The sequence below is a fragment of the Rhinolophus sinicus genome, chromosome 2 (assembly GCF_057876585.1).
Source record: "Rhinolophus sinicus isolate RSI-liver-muscle chromosome 2, RSI-T2T, whole genome shotgun sequence".
Classification (NCBI taxonomy): Eukaryota; Metazoa; Chordata; class Mammalia; order Chiroptera; family Rhinolophidae; genus Rhinolophus; species Rhinolophus sinicus.
In genome coordinates this window covers 46,079,983-46,096,863 of record NC_142502.1, presented here as the reverse complement: position 1 = coordinate 46,096,863, position 16,881 = coordinate 46,079,983, and the positions used below count along the sequence as shown (strand labels likewise).

The following is a 16,881-nucleotide window of genomic DNA, read 5'->3' as shown; positions in this document are numbered from 1 at the left end:
GCCTTTGTATATGGGGGAACTTGCACCCTCAGCCATCCATTCTACCACACCACCCCCCATCATTTCTACATAGGTGCAATTTGGGCAGGCTATTAAAGAAAGGGAGTCAGACATGGGGCTGAGGGTGGCGAACAGGGGAGGGGGCTGCCTGCCTACATTTTGCGATGGAGTAAACTGGGAGAGGGAGAATATGTCTGTGAAGAAAGGTGTGGGAGATAAATATATTTGATGAAGCGACATTGAATGCACTGTCATTAGAGCTTATAATTATTAGATGTTATGTTATTCATTATGTAACCCCGCGTTTCTCTAGGGAGAACAGGGTTAAGAGAGGACAAAGGCAAAACGAGTATTCTTTCCCTCGCCCTCCCTAAGTCTGTCTGTGGGTTTACTAATTGTTCTGCGTGGCACTGGTGCTGCAGCTGCCCACACCAGGCCCAGACCCGGAGGTTCAGCGCTGTGTCTCTCCTGCTTGGTGCCCAGGGTCTTTGTGAAGCATGGAGTGGGTGGGGCCTTATGTCTCTTTGCTGTGCCCCCAGCTTCCTCTGCTGCTTCCTGACTCTTAACCGTATTTGCAGCTTCTCGACAGTTACTTTGAAGCCTACCAGCATGTGTTGGACTCCGAGGAGAGGTTTGCCTTAGCACAAGTGATGGCTGACATCATGCACAGGTGCCCAAGGTTTGACCTCAGCCACCCGTATTTCATTAAGGCCTACCAAGATGAGTGCACCTGCCTGCGGCTTCACCTGCAGCTAGTGAGGGGCATCATCAACCAGCACGTGAGTACAGTGGGGCTTAAAAATATTACGTGTGAGAAGAAGATGGAAAACATGGCCGGAAGTGAAAATAATCTCTTCCTTTCATTGTGGGTCCAGGAGCTGGGTTTTCGAGGGTGGCATGTACAGCATGTTTGTTTGTAAGCTCATTCGCATTGTTGAAATCCAAGCACAACTATAGTCTTCAAAGGAGGTTTCCAACCCTAATTCCATTTAATGGGCCACAAAGAATGGACAACCTGGTTTCATTAGATGACAGTTTATCCATAGTGAAAGAACTAAGTGTATCCCTTTACTAGGCATTGATGTATAAAATTATACTTATTTTTTTAAATGTTGTGACTATTTTTAAGACACTAAAGGGAACAATCACCATGTATGTCCTCTGGGGAAAAGCAATAAGATTGTTACAGTACATTTACCTCAAAGCCTGGTCAGAATTTTTTTCATGTAGTCAATTATTTGACAAAAAGTTTTCTTGTGCCTCTTAAGACTGTCTGAAGTTGGTTACCTTTGCTTTTTATAGCTGATTCTTGGCTCAGACTCAGAGACTGGTGTGTTCCTGTATTAGTGGATCCTCAAAATTATGTCTGGGCGGAAATTAGTCAAATAATGAAGAGCTGCAAAGGGCTGATGTTTTTCTCATGCCAAGGCTCGTAACTCACATCCATGGGAAAGTTTAACGTTTCTAATTCTAACTTTTATGCTACATTTCTAGATAGAGCATCAGCGTGAGTACGTCCAGAGGCTTTGGCAAGAAGGCCGTCCAGAGGGTAGCAATAACTTTGGACTTCCCCTTAACATAATTTGCAAACAACTTATTTCCATCAACAATAGCTGGTAAGCTGGTGTTGTCTTATATATTTGACATTTCATCTTCTAGATAAGTTAAGGGTATGATGTTAAGTCTAAATACTATTTTACAAAGCACCTCTCAAGTATTTGGGGAGATGAGAGAAGTAGCTATAAAAGCCACAGAAGAGGGATTCCATCGCACTCTCAATATCTGTTTGTTTTGTAAATAATGAAGAATAGGAAGGTCGAATTTAAAATTATGCCACTGGGTGCAGAATCTTCAGTCCCTTGAGACGTCCTAAAGAAAAAAGCCATTGCTCTTCAAATGCCTTCAGAGGATTTAATCAGAGGTTCCACACAAACTGACATATATGAAACTTGGATGTTCTCAAAAGTTTCTCAAAAAGGAATTTCTTTTTTCTAGTGTCACCAAAAGGTTTTTTGCAGACTCACCATGTGACCCCCACCCCTTAAAGGGACAGATTAAATTTCCTGAGACCGCTCAAAGGGGCTGTATATTTTAAGTCACCCCTTTGATATATAGTATGCTCTCCCCCCCAACATTCCCTTCTAGCCTTGGCGGGTAAAGAGAACCTAGAAGTGGGTGACAAGGCCCACATTGGTCTATGTGGCTCAATCCCTCTGTTGCCTTCAGATGGGTAGAGAAATTGTCCAGCTCCTTTCCACAACCAACAAATATTAGTTGAGTACTGCATGTACCAGTAGGCAGTGTGCTAAGAGGTGGAAGCATAAATGTGAACAACAGGTATGGCCCTGTGCTCCTGTGAAATGTACAATTCAGCAGTCCAGGCAGACTTTCAGTGAGAAGTTGCCGCAGCAGGTATGGTGTCATCTTGGGGACCAGCAAGGTGCCGTGAGATTTCGTATCTGAGCTTCTAGCCTTGTCTCTGGAGAGCCGCGGATGTCCCAGGCACAAGACTGCATTTTCTTCACAAACCTTTCTCAGGACTGATTTCTTCACTGCAATAAGCTTAAGACACCAGTTATGTATGTGCAATTTGCAATGGCAAGAATCTACTGTTTAGGAAATGGTGTTTGGCAGAACATGCTAGTTAAGCTTACATGGATACTAAAACCTGACAGAATAGTCTCAAAAGCAAATGGTACTTGCTTGATAAGGTTCTTTTCCAGCCACAGGTTTTTATTTTTTAAGATCTAGGACTAAGAGGAATCCCATTTGCATAGATTTAAGAAGTATTTGTGTTCTTTAGTTCTATGTATGTAGATAAAGGCTTGTGTATAAGACTTCCATATAAAATCCTCTATTTCCAAAGGAATACCCACAGACAAATTTTATTATTTCTGGCCTCATTCATTTATAAAATACAGCATCCTTAGGGAAAACATGAGTTTTCTAGCAGTCGTGTATAGAATTTTAAAAAATTATTTTTGTCCATTACTATTTGGGGGAAAAACAAGGGATAAAGACTCAGGTGATATGTCCCATGGGGTGATTAAAATAACTCAGCTCCCTCCCTTGGGGACTGCCCCCAGATCCCTGAGACTGGTAATCAGAGGACACTGCAGGACATAGAAAGGAAAAAAAAAAGAGAGACTCAAGTTATAAATAGAAACTAACCAAGGAAATTATTTGTTTAATATATAGTCACTTTTAAGTAACTTTGTTCTCAAATATTTGACGAAATAGTAATTACAATATTGAATGTTGACCAGTTTGTTATATACAGTTTAAGAATCTTATTCTTGTAGGGCTCTGACAATAAACTATATGTCTTCCGATTTTAAAAGGGTCACATTAAAGCAAAGAGCGTGTTGTATAATCTGATGGGTTCCCTGGACAGCCTCTGAGACCCCTTCAAGTTCCCACTTCTTTTTTGTTGTTGTTATTGTTTTTTTTTTAAATAACGCCCTGGTTTAAAAGGGCTTTAAACCAGGGATTGTTCTTTAAAAACATAAATTCAGATATCTAGAAACAGTTCTTCATTGTGTAAAATTGTCACTCATTGTTCCTCTTTTTAAGCCCCGCTTTGAAAAACGTTTATCTGCTGGAGTTCCACCCGTCCCTGGGCCTGGCATCGCTCATTCCCAGAGCCCTTGAGCATCTCTTCCGGGAGGCCCGCCTCACCTGCAGGCCCACGTCAGCCAGCGGCCTGGCCTTGCTGGAGCGACGCGTACTACGGCTGGCCCTGGATGTGTGGCTCACTCCAGCCAAGCCCGAGTCCTGGTACTGTGCACAGCTCCAGAAAGATGTAGGTTCCCTGAAGCAGGGAGGTGGGTCCTTGGCAAAGAGAATGCTTTCTCCCAGATGTTACTGCTTAGCTTTGTTTTCCTGTTTGGCTCTACTCCTCCCCGATTTGACCAGAGACAGATCATCATCCTAGGTCTTGCCAACATTTTTATGTGATTTTTTTTTTTTTTTTTTTTCATTTTTGGTCAAAGTTTCTGGTTTATCAGAATGCTGCTACAATGAAAATTAAAAGGGAAATGTAGGTATGTGGGAAGTGCTTTCTGGTTTATTATTTCTATTTTAACAATATACATTTTAATTAAAAATTATACATTTTCTTTCCACTAAGGCTCTTTCTAAAATTCACTTTTTGTCATGAGCTAAGATATGGTAGAGGAGAGTGAGGAGTCAGGGACCTGGACTTTTAAGTTCAGCCCTGCCGTTAACTTGCTGTGTGACTCTGAGCAAGTCTCTTAGCTTCTCTGAGCCTCACTTCCCTATTCTGTGACATTATGTTTGTGTATTTGAAGGGGAGTGGCGGTAGGTGAGCTTGAAGATCTCTAAAGCCCCTTCCAGCTCTGCTGATCTGTGGTTCAAACTACAGCCTGATAATTTACATGGTGCTTGGAGATGAATTTTAATTCTTTTCTTTTTCTGTTAAGGCTGTCATAGTTGAGCCTGGGTTTTCAATTTGACCTTAACTCTGTGTGGGTACTTGCTGTATGACAAAGGAACTTGCAAGGGCTTCAAATGCCAAAAATATCTGTTTCACATGTCAGGCTCGGCCTTCTATCCCCTCCTTCTCAAACTAAAATTTTGCTTTATTTTAACTTAATTATAAGTTGATAAAAGTAATATAATACAGAGTTTTAGCCAAAGCTAAAAGAGGAAAGCAAAAAAAAATTACCCTAAATATAACCACTCAAATGCATTCATAATCATTTTTCTGAATTCAAATATTCTTCACGTGCATGTTTTACATAGTTATAATCATATCCTTCATACAAAGCTGTCTCCTGTTTTTCTCAGTTAACGTTATACTATATATTTTTCTACATTGCTAACTAGTCTTTAAACTCACTTTTATGACCACATAATTCCCTTAAGTGATGAGTCATCACTTATTTAACCATTTCCCTATTAATGGGCAGTCAAGTAGTTTCCAGTATTTCACTATTATTAAAAGTATCTCCATGCTTACAGATTTTTCCATGTTTTGAATCTTGGAAGTGAACTTGCTGAAACAAACTTTAAGTTTTTGGATACATGTTGGCAGATTGCTTTCTAAAAAAGTTGTGCCAAATTATAATGCCACCAGTAAACTACAGGAGTACCAGTTCTGCCACACTGTACAGTATTAAGTGTAAGCATATAACGTCTGTGCTAATATATCCATACATTAAAAAGATGTATTACACTGTTAGGTTTCCTTACCTTGCTATTTGTTGAGACAAAATGTTCTTCCCAATGTCTTTTTACTAGCTGTATATTTTGTGAATTTTCTGTTCTTCCCTTTTGTTTATTTGTCTCTTGGAATCCTAATGTCATTCCTATCCACTCACATGAATTCTTCTTAAATAAAAACCTTAACCCTTTTGTCCATGATGTTTTCTGCAAATATTTCCCCCAATTTGTCTTTTTATTTTTAACAGAAACTTCGTTTCATATAGTAAAATCTGTTGATCTTTTCCTTTGTGATTTCTTCTATCTTCCTAAATCCAGAAAGCAAATCTTCCCCTAGATGTTTCATATTTGTCTTGTTTATTCTGATTTCTTAATATTTTCATTTTATTTAAAAAATATTTGACTCCTTCAGTATTCCACCTGGAGGGAGGGAGGAAGGGAAGAAGAGGAAAAAAGAGAGGAAGAGAGAGAGAGGTGAGGTATGACTCAAGTTGAATTTTTCCCTAAATTACCAGTCATGTATTCTGCTATCATTTTCTGAGGATTCTTTTAACATTGTACCATGGTACCAGATTTTTAAAATGTATTTGAAACTCTCTTATAAATCATAGTAAATATCTGCAATACCTGTGTAGGCTCCCATTGATGCCACATAGTTTTAATAATTACTATTTTTGAAATGTGTTCAAATTTGGACCTAGAAATGATAAATATTCAGATTAAACTTTGTATTAGACCAGAAAAGGGGGCAGGAATTGCCCTGAGAAGACATGTAGGAATTAGTTTAATAAATGTCTTTATCACTTAGGAAGACTTCAGGAGCCTAGAAATTGTATCCTTGAGCAGACAAGGCCTTAGGTGGTAAGTGGATGAATAAGGGAGCCTGTGCTTGCTTAGGCAGCCCAAGCAGGAAAGGCAGAACAGGGGGTCCCCAAACGGGTCCTTGCGGGGAATGGTATATTAGAGGGTAGCAAAGCTATCACCGCAGAGGAGCCAACCATGGCAGGAGGGCGTAATGAACAATGTGGTTATTTCACAGATTGCCCAGGGCTGGCTCAGAGTGGAGGAGCACTGTAAAGACTGTTTAGGATACTGTAAAACACTGTACTTGGAATTAGGAAGCCTTAATTTACTCTTGGTATTGCTGTGTGACCTTGGAAAGTTTCAGTGTTGCTTCAGGTCCCTCACTGATAAAATGGAAATAATGGTATCTGTGATGCCGACTTTATGAGGATCTTGTGAAAATAAATTAGAGGGATTTATAAGAAATTGTTATTAAACCCCTCTATGGTCACCAAAATACTTGAAAAATATCAGGGACTTCTATTTCTATTTAGGTTGTCTTTGTCATTTTATTCTTTATTTTGGCTTACGTCATTTATAATAATAGTAACAGCAAATACTATGTACCAGGCATTTTTCCATCTATTAACTCACTTAACCCTCTCAACAATCCTATTAGGTAATTGTTATCTATTAGTGCCTGTTATGTACTGTTATTATCCTTATCTCTGCTTTACAGGCGAGGAAACTAAGAGACAGCAAAACTGAGTAAATTACCGCCAGTCTCGCAGCTTGTATGTGGCAGAGCCGGGACTTGAACCCAGGAAACCTGAATCCAGAGTCTGTGCCACTGATAGTATTTTTCTTAATATGTGAAATTTCCTTTTTTGTATTTTAAAAAGTACTTCGTTTTCTTTCAGCTTTTTTCAGCTAAAGTGATGGGAGATCCCTTTCTTGTGGAGGAGATAGGTCTGCTTGCATTCAAGTCTGCAGCAGCCGAAGGACAGATCCAAGGCCCAGAGTTTCATGTGCTGCTCTTGGAGACATTTTCCAAACTTCTGGAACTTGTGACCCTCCGCCACCGGCTGATAGAAATGAGTCTGGAGAGTGTACACTTAGCTCGGTAATAGGGGTTCTGAGGATCCAGTTGGGGGATAACAGACAGTGGGTCTCCATGCCTACAGGCCTTGTCCCCTCTGTGCCCCAGAGGGAGCTTTCTAATGGCTGAGACGGTCACCTGGCTCCCTTGCTCCTCCTCTCACCGACGCCTGCCCGTGTGCCTCTCTGACCTCTCAGCTGGCCCAGGTCCTAGCACCCGGCTGTCTTCTCCACTCAGCACATTGCCTCGTATTAAGATGCTTGCTATTGGTTTAGTGGTTTTCCTGCTAGTGGAAGCTCCCTGAGGGCAAAAGCCCCGTCCACATGGTTTTCCATGGTATCCCATCAGCTGGGGTGAGGCCTGACCTACACCAGGGACTCAGTGAATATTGATTGTATTTTCCCTTGCATAAAATGAAGTTGAATAGCACAGCAGAAGCAACAGAGGGCCTAGAGAAGGAGAAGCTGAGTCAGTGACAGCATCCAGATCTGACAGCGGGATGGAAGGTTCAGTAGGTGGAGGGCGAGAAAGATTCATGAGTTAGGTTTTAGGTATGAGTGTGAGGTAAGACATCCAACTGGACATGTTCCATAAGCAGGAAAAATATGGAACTAGAGGGTTTGTTGCAAACGTGTGAGTTCTGTTGTGTTCTGATCCCCGTGAGAGGCCGTATAGCCACAAACGGTCCAATCGTCCACCATCAATCATTTCTGAGGCCCCCTCACAAAGGAGACTTTGTGTGCATTCATTCATTTAATTCTCAGAATATCCTTATGAGGTAGCTTACAAATATTTTACCAGTGAGGAAGTAGAGGCTCAAAAAAGTTCAGTCATGTGCCATGATTATATAATTAGAAGATATATTCAAAGAATATACAAGTTAAACCATAAGTCAAGACATTTATTAACTTCTGTGATAATTACTGCCTCCCATAATTTCTGACCCTTGCTCTCAGGGATCTCACAATGTAAAAGTTACCCCTAATACAATTCAATATATATATTTGGGTCATCTGAACGAAACACTATAGGAAGAGAGAACATGGAGTATTTCGTTCTTTTTAAGTGGATCAGGGAAAGCTTCATAGAAGATGAACTGTTACAGGATGAGCTGAGTGCCAACCCCCCTAAAAAATCAATATGTTCAAGTCCTAACCCCTAGTACCTGAGAATGTGACCTTATTTAGAGATAGGGTCTTTATAAAAGTAACCAAGTTAAAATGAAGGTATTGGGGTGGGTCTTAATCCAATATGCCTGGTGTCCTTATAAGAAGAGGAAATTTGGACACAGACACTCACAGAGGGAAGAAGATGAACAGATGGTCAACTCTAAGCCAAGGAGAGAGGCCAGGAACAGATCCTTCTCTCACATAATCCTCAAAAGGAACCAACCCTGTTGACACCTCGATCTCAGACGTCTGTCCTCCAGAGTTGTGAGACAGATTTCTGCTATGTTGAGCCATCCAGTTGACTTTGTTACAACAGCCTCGCAAACTGATATTGGTGCCATTTGAACTCAGCCCTAATGTGTCAACTTCTCAAGACAGAGGATGAAAGTGAAGGGGAAGGCTGAACTGCCAGAGGGACACCTGCATGGAGCCTCGCTGAGGCTGTGGATACGTGGGAGTAGAGCTCAGAGTTGAGACAGGACAGACATGGGGTCACAGGTTCTGACACTAGTGGGTGATCATTAGGGCGTGGGATTGGAAGAGGGACTCCCTGAGGAAGGGATGGAGAAGATGAGAAGAGGACGGGTTTGGGACTCAAGGAAACACCAGACTTTGAAAAGAAAGAGAAGGAGAAGCCAAGGAAGACTGAGAGAGAGTGAGTGGTCCTGAGGCAGAAGCAGGGAGGTCCTGATCTCGGAGAACAAAGGTGCTCCGGAAGGGAGCGGCAGAGCCAGCTGTAAAGAGCTCTGGGAGGAGAAGGTGAGCCTGCACTGAGGGCAGTGTTGGTGACTTGCTGAGGGCTGTGAGGACAGAAGCCAGCTTGCAGGAAAGGAGAGCTGAGGCCGTGCCCAAGCACCTCTCCTACATTTGTACTATCTTCACCTGTCACAGCGTAGAGCAGACAGAACTTTGTGACTCATTCACTTCCTACTTTGCTTGGCTTACTCTTGTTTTGCCTTTTGCTTTTGTGCTTATTCAGATGTTGTGGTTTTCTTATCACTTACTTTCCTTTTAGGGGAAAGCAATAGCAAATGTTGTTGACTCTGTTTCCCCCTCTTTTTAGTCTCTATAAGGAAATGGCGTGGGAGATGGGTTTTGAAGAGTTCCATTTGTATCTGAGGCCTGTTCACTTTGAATTTGCATCACTCAAGGACAAGGTGGACCATTCACCTCCTATGTTTATCACCTCTTTGCTGGAGAACAGTGATCATGTAGACAGGTGAGCCTGAAGTGGGTCAAAAGAAAAATAAGGTAATGGTAGAATGAATGGCCAGTGACAAATAATTTCTACCACCACTGGATACACAAATGCAATTGTATTTCTAAATTCTCTCCCTTATTGTCTATCTGCCATAATTCCATTCCTTTTTTTCTTTATTTATTTTCTTTTCTAATAAGGAAAAAATAATATATCGATCAACAGGGAATAATTGGATTTAAAAACACCTAGTAACTGAGAAATGAAAGACTCAGATCAGAGAGTTCAAATGAGATGGAATCACACAGGCTCAGGCAGCTGCCTAGGTTGACGGTGTTGCTTCAGGGTAGAAAGGGATTGAGGATTGTTCTCATGGGACAAGAACTAGGGAGCAGAAGTCCAGGTCCCTCCTCTCACTTTCCCTGAGACCAGGAAGAAGTCGGTCAAGTCCTTGGAGCACTGTTTCCTTGAAACTCTAACACAATGTGCAAACCTAACATGGATGGCCATAGCTTAGGTTCTTTTGTTGGTCAGTAACAGAAGCTGACTCAACCCAGTGAAACCTCTTTTTCATGCCCCGTAGGTTCAGCCCATTGCCAGAAAGAAAACTCTTACCAGAAACAGACCATAAATCCATTCAGTCGGGAAAAGGGATCTTCCCCCCACACAGAGTCAGTCTTTGATGTGTGCTGAGAAGAAACTTCTGTCTCCCGCTACTTTCCTGCTCTCCTCATCTGCCCTTCCCCTGAGGGTCCTAGTTCTATCCTTGGAGATTCCTAACTAACCCCACCCACCCCAAAGAAGGCAAAGATGACTCTTAGGAGAGAAAGTCACCTTTGTTTTGCTAATGTGGATCACTGCTCAAAATATAACTTGGATGTGTTTATATGTTAAAGGACTCCTTGTACCCAGAGAGCTGGGGCTGGAATGAATGGGATGACAGAACACAGTATCCCAGAATGTCTCAACTTTGGCCCTATTGACATTTGGAGCTGGGTGACTCTTTCCTGTAGGGGGCTGTGCATCAGAGGTTGTTTGGCAGCACCCCTGCCCACTACCTACCAAATGCCAGTAGCACCCCTTTGCCCCATTTGTGACAGTCAAAAATATCTCCAGACATTGCCAAATGTCCCCTGGAGGCAAAATCTCCTCTGCTCTATCCTGTCATACTAGCTAAACCAAAAAGAATTTCTTGTAAATATACAGAAATCTCTCACCAAAGCTGAAGGCAGGAGGTGTAATTGGGCCTCAGGCCAGGCTAAGTCTCCAACCTGGAGTCAGCTGTTTTCTGTCTCTTCACGGGCCTCCTGCTGGAGCTGGTATTTTACACCGCTGTGAAATAGGGCATATTCGTGTTCAACTGAAACCAACCAAATAGCACAAACTTCCCAAATGCTCTGTGGCCTGGCCAAGGGGTGACTGGTCCTCCCAGTGACGATCCAGAGACCCTGCAAGATCTGAATGACCAGGGGAAGGTATATACAGCCAAGGAACTTGTGTCTTGAGTTTGCATTAACTTTTTGTATGTTAATTTCTTAAAGTTGATATAACACTTTGATATAACATCAAACATGAGCATAGTGAGTTACATTTTAAAATGCACATTCATATATATCATTCTGCTTAACTCTTTCACTGTGTTAATTGATTTCGTTTTTTTTTTTCCGAAATGTGTCAAATCCACAAAAGACAAAAAGTTGATATTTTGACTATTTTATGCTTTTAATAATAACAATTTGAACTGCTTTGTATATAAATGACATTATTTTTATGTATAAAAATTCCCTATTGTTATTCATTCTTGAAAAACAAAAATATAGAAAAATATACATCTGCTTTCCTAAACTTCCTTTCTGGAAGTTTTCATCCACACTCAGCAGATGGATGGAAGTAATTCATTCAGATATATCCAACTATCGCGGCAAAAGGGTTAATATTTGTCATAATCCTATATGAGACAGGTGATACCTCCATTTACAGATGAAGAAACCAAAATTCATAGATATTAAATTACTCAACAAAGTCTCATAGTTATGGACAAGGGATGTCCAGCGCAGAAACATAGTTACAAAGAATATTTAGATGATTGATTGTTAGAGCTGTGGGAGAGAGTGAGAACTGGACACCTTTTAGGGAGTGGACAAAGGGGCCAGAGTAGATGAGGTTGTGGGGAAGAAAGAAACTTTCCTCTTCCCTTCAAGGTTCTTTCAGCTGGTCTAATAACCACATAGACATGAGGCAGATTAATAAGAGAAAATGACCAAATTTAATTACTTATGTACATGTGGGAATACCACATGCACGAGAGGTTCAGAGACAGAAAGGAAAAATAAGGTAATAAATTTCTGAACTAAGGATGAGGTAAGGCACCTGGGCCTTCAGAGGGAAGGAAGAGCATTCTCAGGACAATAAGTGGAGCAGATATTCAATCAATTAGAAGTTTGCCCGGCCCTACATATAAGTCATAAAAAGTTATTTCTGGTGATAACTTCTATTATGGACAAGGCTCCTAATTTAAATTCTTTAAGGGAGAGGTACCATGTTTCCCTGAAAATAAGACCTAACCAGAAAATAAGCACTAGCATGATTTTTCAGGATGACATCCCCTGAACATAAGCCCTAAAGCACCTTTTGGAGCAAAAATTAATATAAGACCCAGTCTTACTTTCGGGGAAACAGAGTAAAAGTTTTTCCTGAGCCTGCAGGGTCTCGATTGCCTTCAGCTCAAAATAATTCACATGCCAAAGTGGCACATCTTCAGGAGGCCTGTTCTGAACCCCTTCAAGGTCAAGAAGGCAAGAGCAACAGCTAGAGAAAACAGTGGAATGGTAATCGGGAGAAGAATTTTAATCACTCCAGTGTGAATGGTCACCACAAGGACACTACAGGGAGATCAAGTCCTATAAGGAATGAAAAGACCCCAAAGCCCTTTAGTTTTTGGGTGGAAATATTGAGTCTTGTATAATGTCTGTACTTGTAATGACTACTGATGTCCCAGAGCTGATCACATGCCATTCTGTCCCATCAGAATGGGCAGCTCCTGACTAATGGCTTGACACATGAAAACAGTGTCATGTTTCTTCATGCTTCCTCTTGCAGATATTCTCCTACTACTCTTGTCTTAGCCATCTCTGAGTTGGATGATAACCAAGTTGGCAAATTCAGTTTTTATACAAAGGAAGCCATCCTTAAGGTAAATTACTTTTGTTTAAAAGATACTAAAGTAAAATTAAGCAATTTGCTCATGTACTTCTTTCAAAAGTCGTATTGAATTCATGTAAGGTTAGCTCCCCTATAAGAGAAAAGCTCCCAACTTTATAAATAATGATAGACTTGACTCGTTTAATGCGCACCATTGGTCTGGTTGGAACTGTAGAGTCTGCGACACCCTAGCAATAACTTCTGTTAGATATTAAAAAGAAGCACTTGTAGTGGACCATCTTTGTATCAAGCTTTAAAAATATATACTTCTTATTGGAGCTTTTATCTGATCTTTATAAACCTGGTGCTGTTTTTTTCACTCAGATTTCTTTGCTTCCATGTGTTGGTGTGAGTTTGTATTTGTATGCCTATATTTCAAACATTAATCTCAGCAATTTTATGAGTCTGCCACTGAGCACACGTTTGCTAGTTCATCAGAGCCTGTTGATCCTTTCCTGACGTTTGGGGAAAACCGATGGTGCCCTGCTATAGAGCACATCCAGCCTGGGGGCTGCCTTCATAGGATACGATGCTGCTTAGGGAGAGACAGAGTCAGTCTCGTGGCTGAGGAACAAGGATCTCCACTCATCCTGCAGTTTGATTAATACGCAGAGGGAGCCAAAAATATGTATACACATTTGAAGAAAGGAAAACTGTATTAAAATGGTAATAGTCAATAGATACCCATAACAAAAGATGAATACAGGTCACGTTTGTCTTCTGCAATTACAAAGGTGCTCAAAGTGGTTACCATCAGCATAATTTTAATAGTTTATTTCCTTTCTTAAAATGTGTATACTTTTCTTTGGCACCCTCTGTATATACATGCTGAATAAGTAGTGATCTCAACTTCACCTCTTTCTTTATGAGAGAAATTCCTAATACCTTTCGTATTTTCTCTTTGTAGCTCTTTTTCCATTCAGGAGTGGAAAATATGCAAGTCACCCTTGCATGTCAAGCTGCTCAGAAAAATGCTTTGATGGTAGCTGTGCAGCAGGCATCCTTCTATCACCCTCCCAGAGAGGGCTGTCCTGATCATGTCAAGGTCAGTCTGTAGGTTAGAGAAGCCTGTGCCAACACTGTGCCAGCTAAAGTCAAGCTGCCCCTTCCTTCCCTACTTTCCTCCTTCCCTTCTTCCCTCTTTCCCGCCCTCCCTCCGTTGGCCTCTCCCACTCCTTCCTCCTTTCTTTCTCCTCTCCCTCTTTCCCTCTTCTTCTCATTTTTTTCCCCTTCTTTTCTATCTTTTTATCTTCTTCCCTTTTTCCCTTTCTTCCTAATTTCCTAATATGAATCAATACATGACCAAATCTTCACTGGACCTTTTAACTTTCAGTAATTTGCTAATATTTTTTTCTTTGTATGTAACTCTATAATGTTGACTAGCTAGAATCGTCCAGCAGAAAATAACCTGTTCCTCCATCCCTGCCCTTTGTAGATAAATGATTCCGTTGTTTTATGCTTTATCGTTCCATCCTGTATTTCTTGTTGCAAAAGTAAGCAGGTATATTTGTCCCTTCTTTTTCCACAAAAAGTAACACGTAATACATACTCTTTCTTTTGTCTGGATTTTTCTTTTTGGTTGTTACTGACATATGATTCACAGAACATAAAATTCACCCCTTTATAGTATATAATTCATAACATCATGCAACCATCACTACTATCTAATTCCAGAACATTTTCATCATTCTCAAAAGAAGTTCTGTACCCGTTAGTAGTCACTCCCATTGCCCCCTTCCCTCAGCTCCGAGCAACCAGTAATTTACTCTGTGTCTTTATAGATTTGCCAATTCTGGACATTTTGTATAAATGGAACCACACAGTATATAACCTTTTATGTCTAGATGGTTTTTTGCTAAGCATAATATTTTCAAATTACATCCACATTGTACCATGTGTCAGTATTTTATTCCCTTTTACTGATGAATAATATTTTATTATATGGATATACCATATTTTGTTTTCACTTTTTGGCTATTATGAATAATGCTGCTATGAACATTCATGTCGAGGTTTTTGTTAGCACTTATGTTTTGAGATTTGCTAACACTTGTTATTGTCTCTCTTTTTATTTTAGCCAACTTAGTGGGGATAAACTGGTATCTCGCTGTGGTTTTGATTTGCATTTCTCTAATTACTAGTGATGTTAAGTATCTTTTCATGTGTTTATTCGCCATTTGTATGTCTTTGTTTAAAAAAGTGTGTTTAAATCCTTTGCCCTTTTATAAATTTGGATTTTTTGTCTTTTCATTACTGAATTGTAAAAGTTTTTGATATATTCTGAATACAAGTCCTTAATCAAGTATATAATTTGCAAATATTTTCTCCTATTTGGAGGATCATCTTCTCATTTTCTTGATTGTGTCTTTCAAAACAGATTCTTAATTTTGATGAGTCAATTTACCTGTTCTTCCATCACTTGTTCATTTGGAATCATATTTAAGAAGTCATTGCCTAATCCAAAGTCATGAAGATTTACTCCTATGTTTTCTTCTGAGATTTTTACAGTTTTACGTCTTGCATTTAGGTCTATGGTTCATTTATGGTTGATTTTTATATGTGTTGTGAGGTAGGGGTCCAACTTCACTCTTTTGCATGTGGTATCCAGCTGTTCTAGCACCGTTCGTTGAAAAGATTCGTCTTTCCCCATTGAATTGTCCTGGCACCCTTGTCAAAAATCAATTGACGATAAATGTAAAAGTGTATTTCTGAACTCTCAATCTTATTCTATTGGTTCACATATCTATTTTTATGCCATTACCACTGTGCTTTGATTACTACAGAGTTGTGATACGTTTTTAAATTAAGAAGTGTGAGTCCTCCATTTTTCTTCTTCTTTTTCAAAATTCTTCACCTATTTTGGGCCCCTTGCATTTTTATATGAATTTTAGGATCAGTTTGTCAACTTTGGCAAAAAAAGGAAATAAAAAGCTACTTACGATTTTGACAAGGATTACGTTGAATCTGTAGATCAGTTTGAGTACTATTGCTATCTTGACAATATTAAGTCTTCTGATTCATGAACATGGAACTTCTTTCCATTTATTTAGGTCTTTAATTTCTTTTAATAGTATTTTGTAGTTTTCAATGTGTAAATCCCGCACTTCTTTTGTTAAATTAATTTAAATGTATTTTATTCTTTTTGATATTATTATAAGTGGAATTATTTTCTTAATTCCATTTCAGTGTTCATTACTAGCCTATAGAAATACAATTGATTTTTGTATATTAATCTTGTATCCTGCAATCCTACTAAACTCACTTATTAGTTCTAATAGTTTACTTGTGTTCATGTGTATATGTTCCTTAGGATGTTCTATGTACAAGATCATGTCTTCTGCAAATAGAGATAATTTTATTAATTACATTCCAATCTGGAATGTCTTTTTTTTTTCTTGCCTAATTGCCCTAGCTAGACCCCTCTAGTACAAAGTTGAATAGAAATGGTGAGAGTGGGTAATTGTCTTATTCCTAATCTTAGGGAGAAAGCTTTCAATTTGTCACTGTTAAGTATGATGCTGTTGGTTTTTCATAGATGCCTTTTACCAGGTTGAGGACATTCCCTCCTATTCCTAGTTTGTTGAATGATTTTTATCATGAAGGGGTTTGGATTGTGTGTGTGTGTGTGTGTGTGTGTGTGTGTGTGTGTGTATACATAGTTTTGTGTTTTATTTTTTCACTTAACAGTATATCCTAGAAATCACTCCAAACCAGTTCACAGATATTTTTAACAACTACATAGTTCTCTCTTGTATGTATGTACTAATGAATGTAATTTAAATATAAAATTAAATATTTAAGCCTTATAGATTCTATACAGCTTACCACATTTACCCCTTATCATATTTATCTACCTTTATTTATCAGTTTCTACTCTTCACATTAATAGGCGAGTACTAACTTATGAGTATGGCAAGAATATTCAATCCCCACTTCTACTGCCAAATACTAATTCCCATAGAAATCATATACTGAAGTAGAAAACAGGGATAGAGTGAGTTATTTTTAAAAATTCAACCCCAAAATTCTTAATTCAGTACCTACAATAAGTTGGGCTTATCAGGTAAGACTGAGGTACAATTCATGCTCCTGAGGAACTTTCAGCCAGTATGGATAAGAGGGACAAGTCCACAAGTAGTCAAATACAAGGCAAAAAAGAGGTGCCAATAAGCTTAGAAGAAACTTAAGGAAAATAGAGGTCACATCTAGGAACCAGGAAGGGCAGCACAGAACAGGGGCATTTTGGA

General features: G+C 39.6%; 1 protein-coding gene across 8 annotated transcripts in view; it reads left to right on the top strand.

Moving 5' to 3' along the window:
- Positions 1–16,881, top strand: part of CCDC162P (coiled-coil domain containing 162, pseudogene) — a 164,731-nt gene that overhangs the window by 71,662 nt on the left and 76,188 nt on the right. For all 8 annotated transcript variants that reach the window (XM_074333388.2, XM_074333386.2, XM_074333390.2 and 5 more), the window contains 7 exons: positions 579–779; positions 1,495–1,616; positions 3,574–3,802; positions 6,888–7,090; positions 9,299–9,454; positions 12,533–12,626; positions 13,542–13,679. In XM_074333388.2, the coding sequence (XP_074189489.2) occupies positions 579–779; positions 1,495–1,616; positions 3,574–3,802; positions 6,888–7,090; positions 9,299–9,454; positions 12,533–12,626; positions 13,542–13,679 (1,143 nt within the window). The remainder of the gene's footprint in view (positions 1–578; positions 780–1,494; positions 1,617–3,573; positions 3,803–6,887; positions 7,091–9,298; positions 9,455–12,532; positions 12,627–13,541; positions 13,680–16,881) is intronic.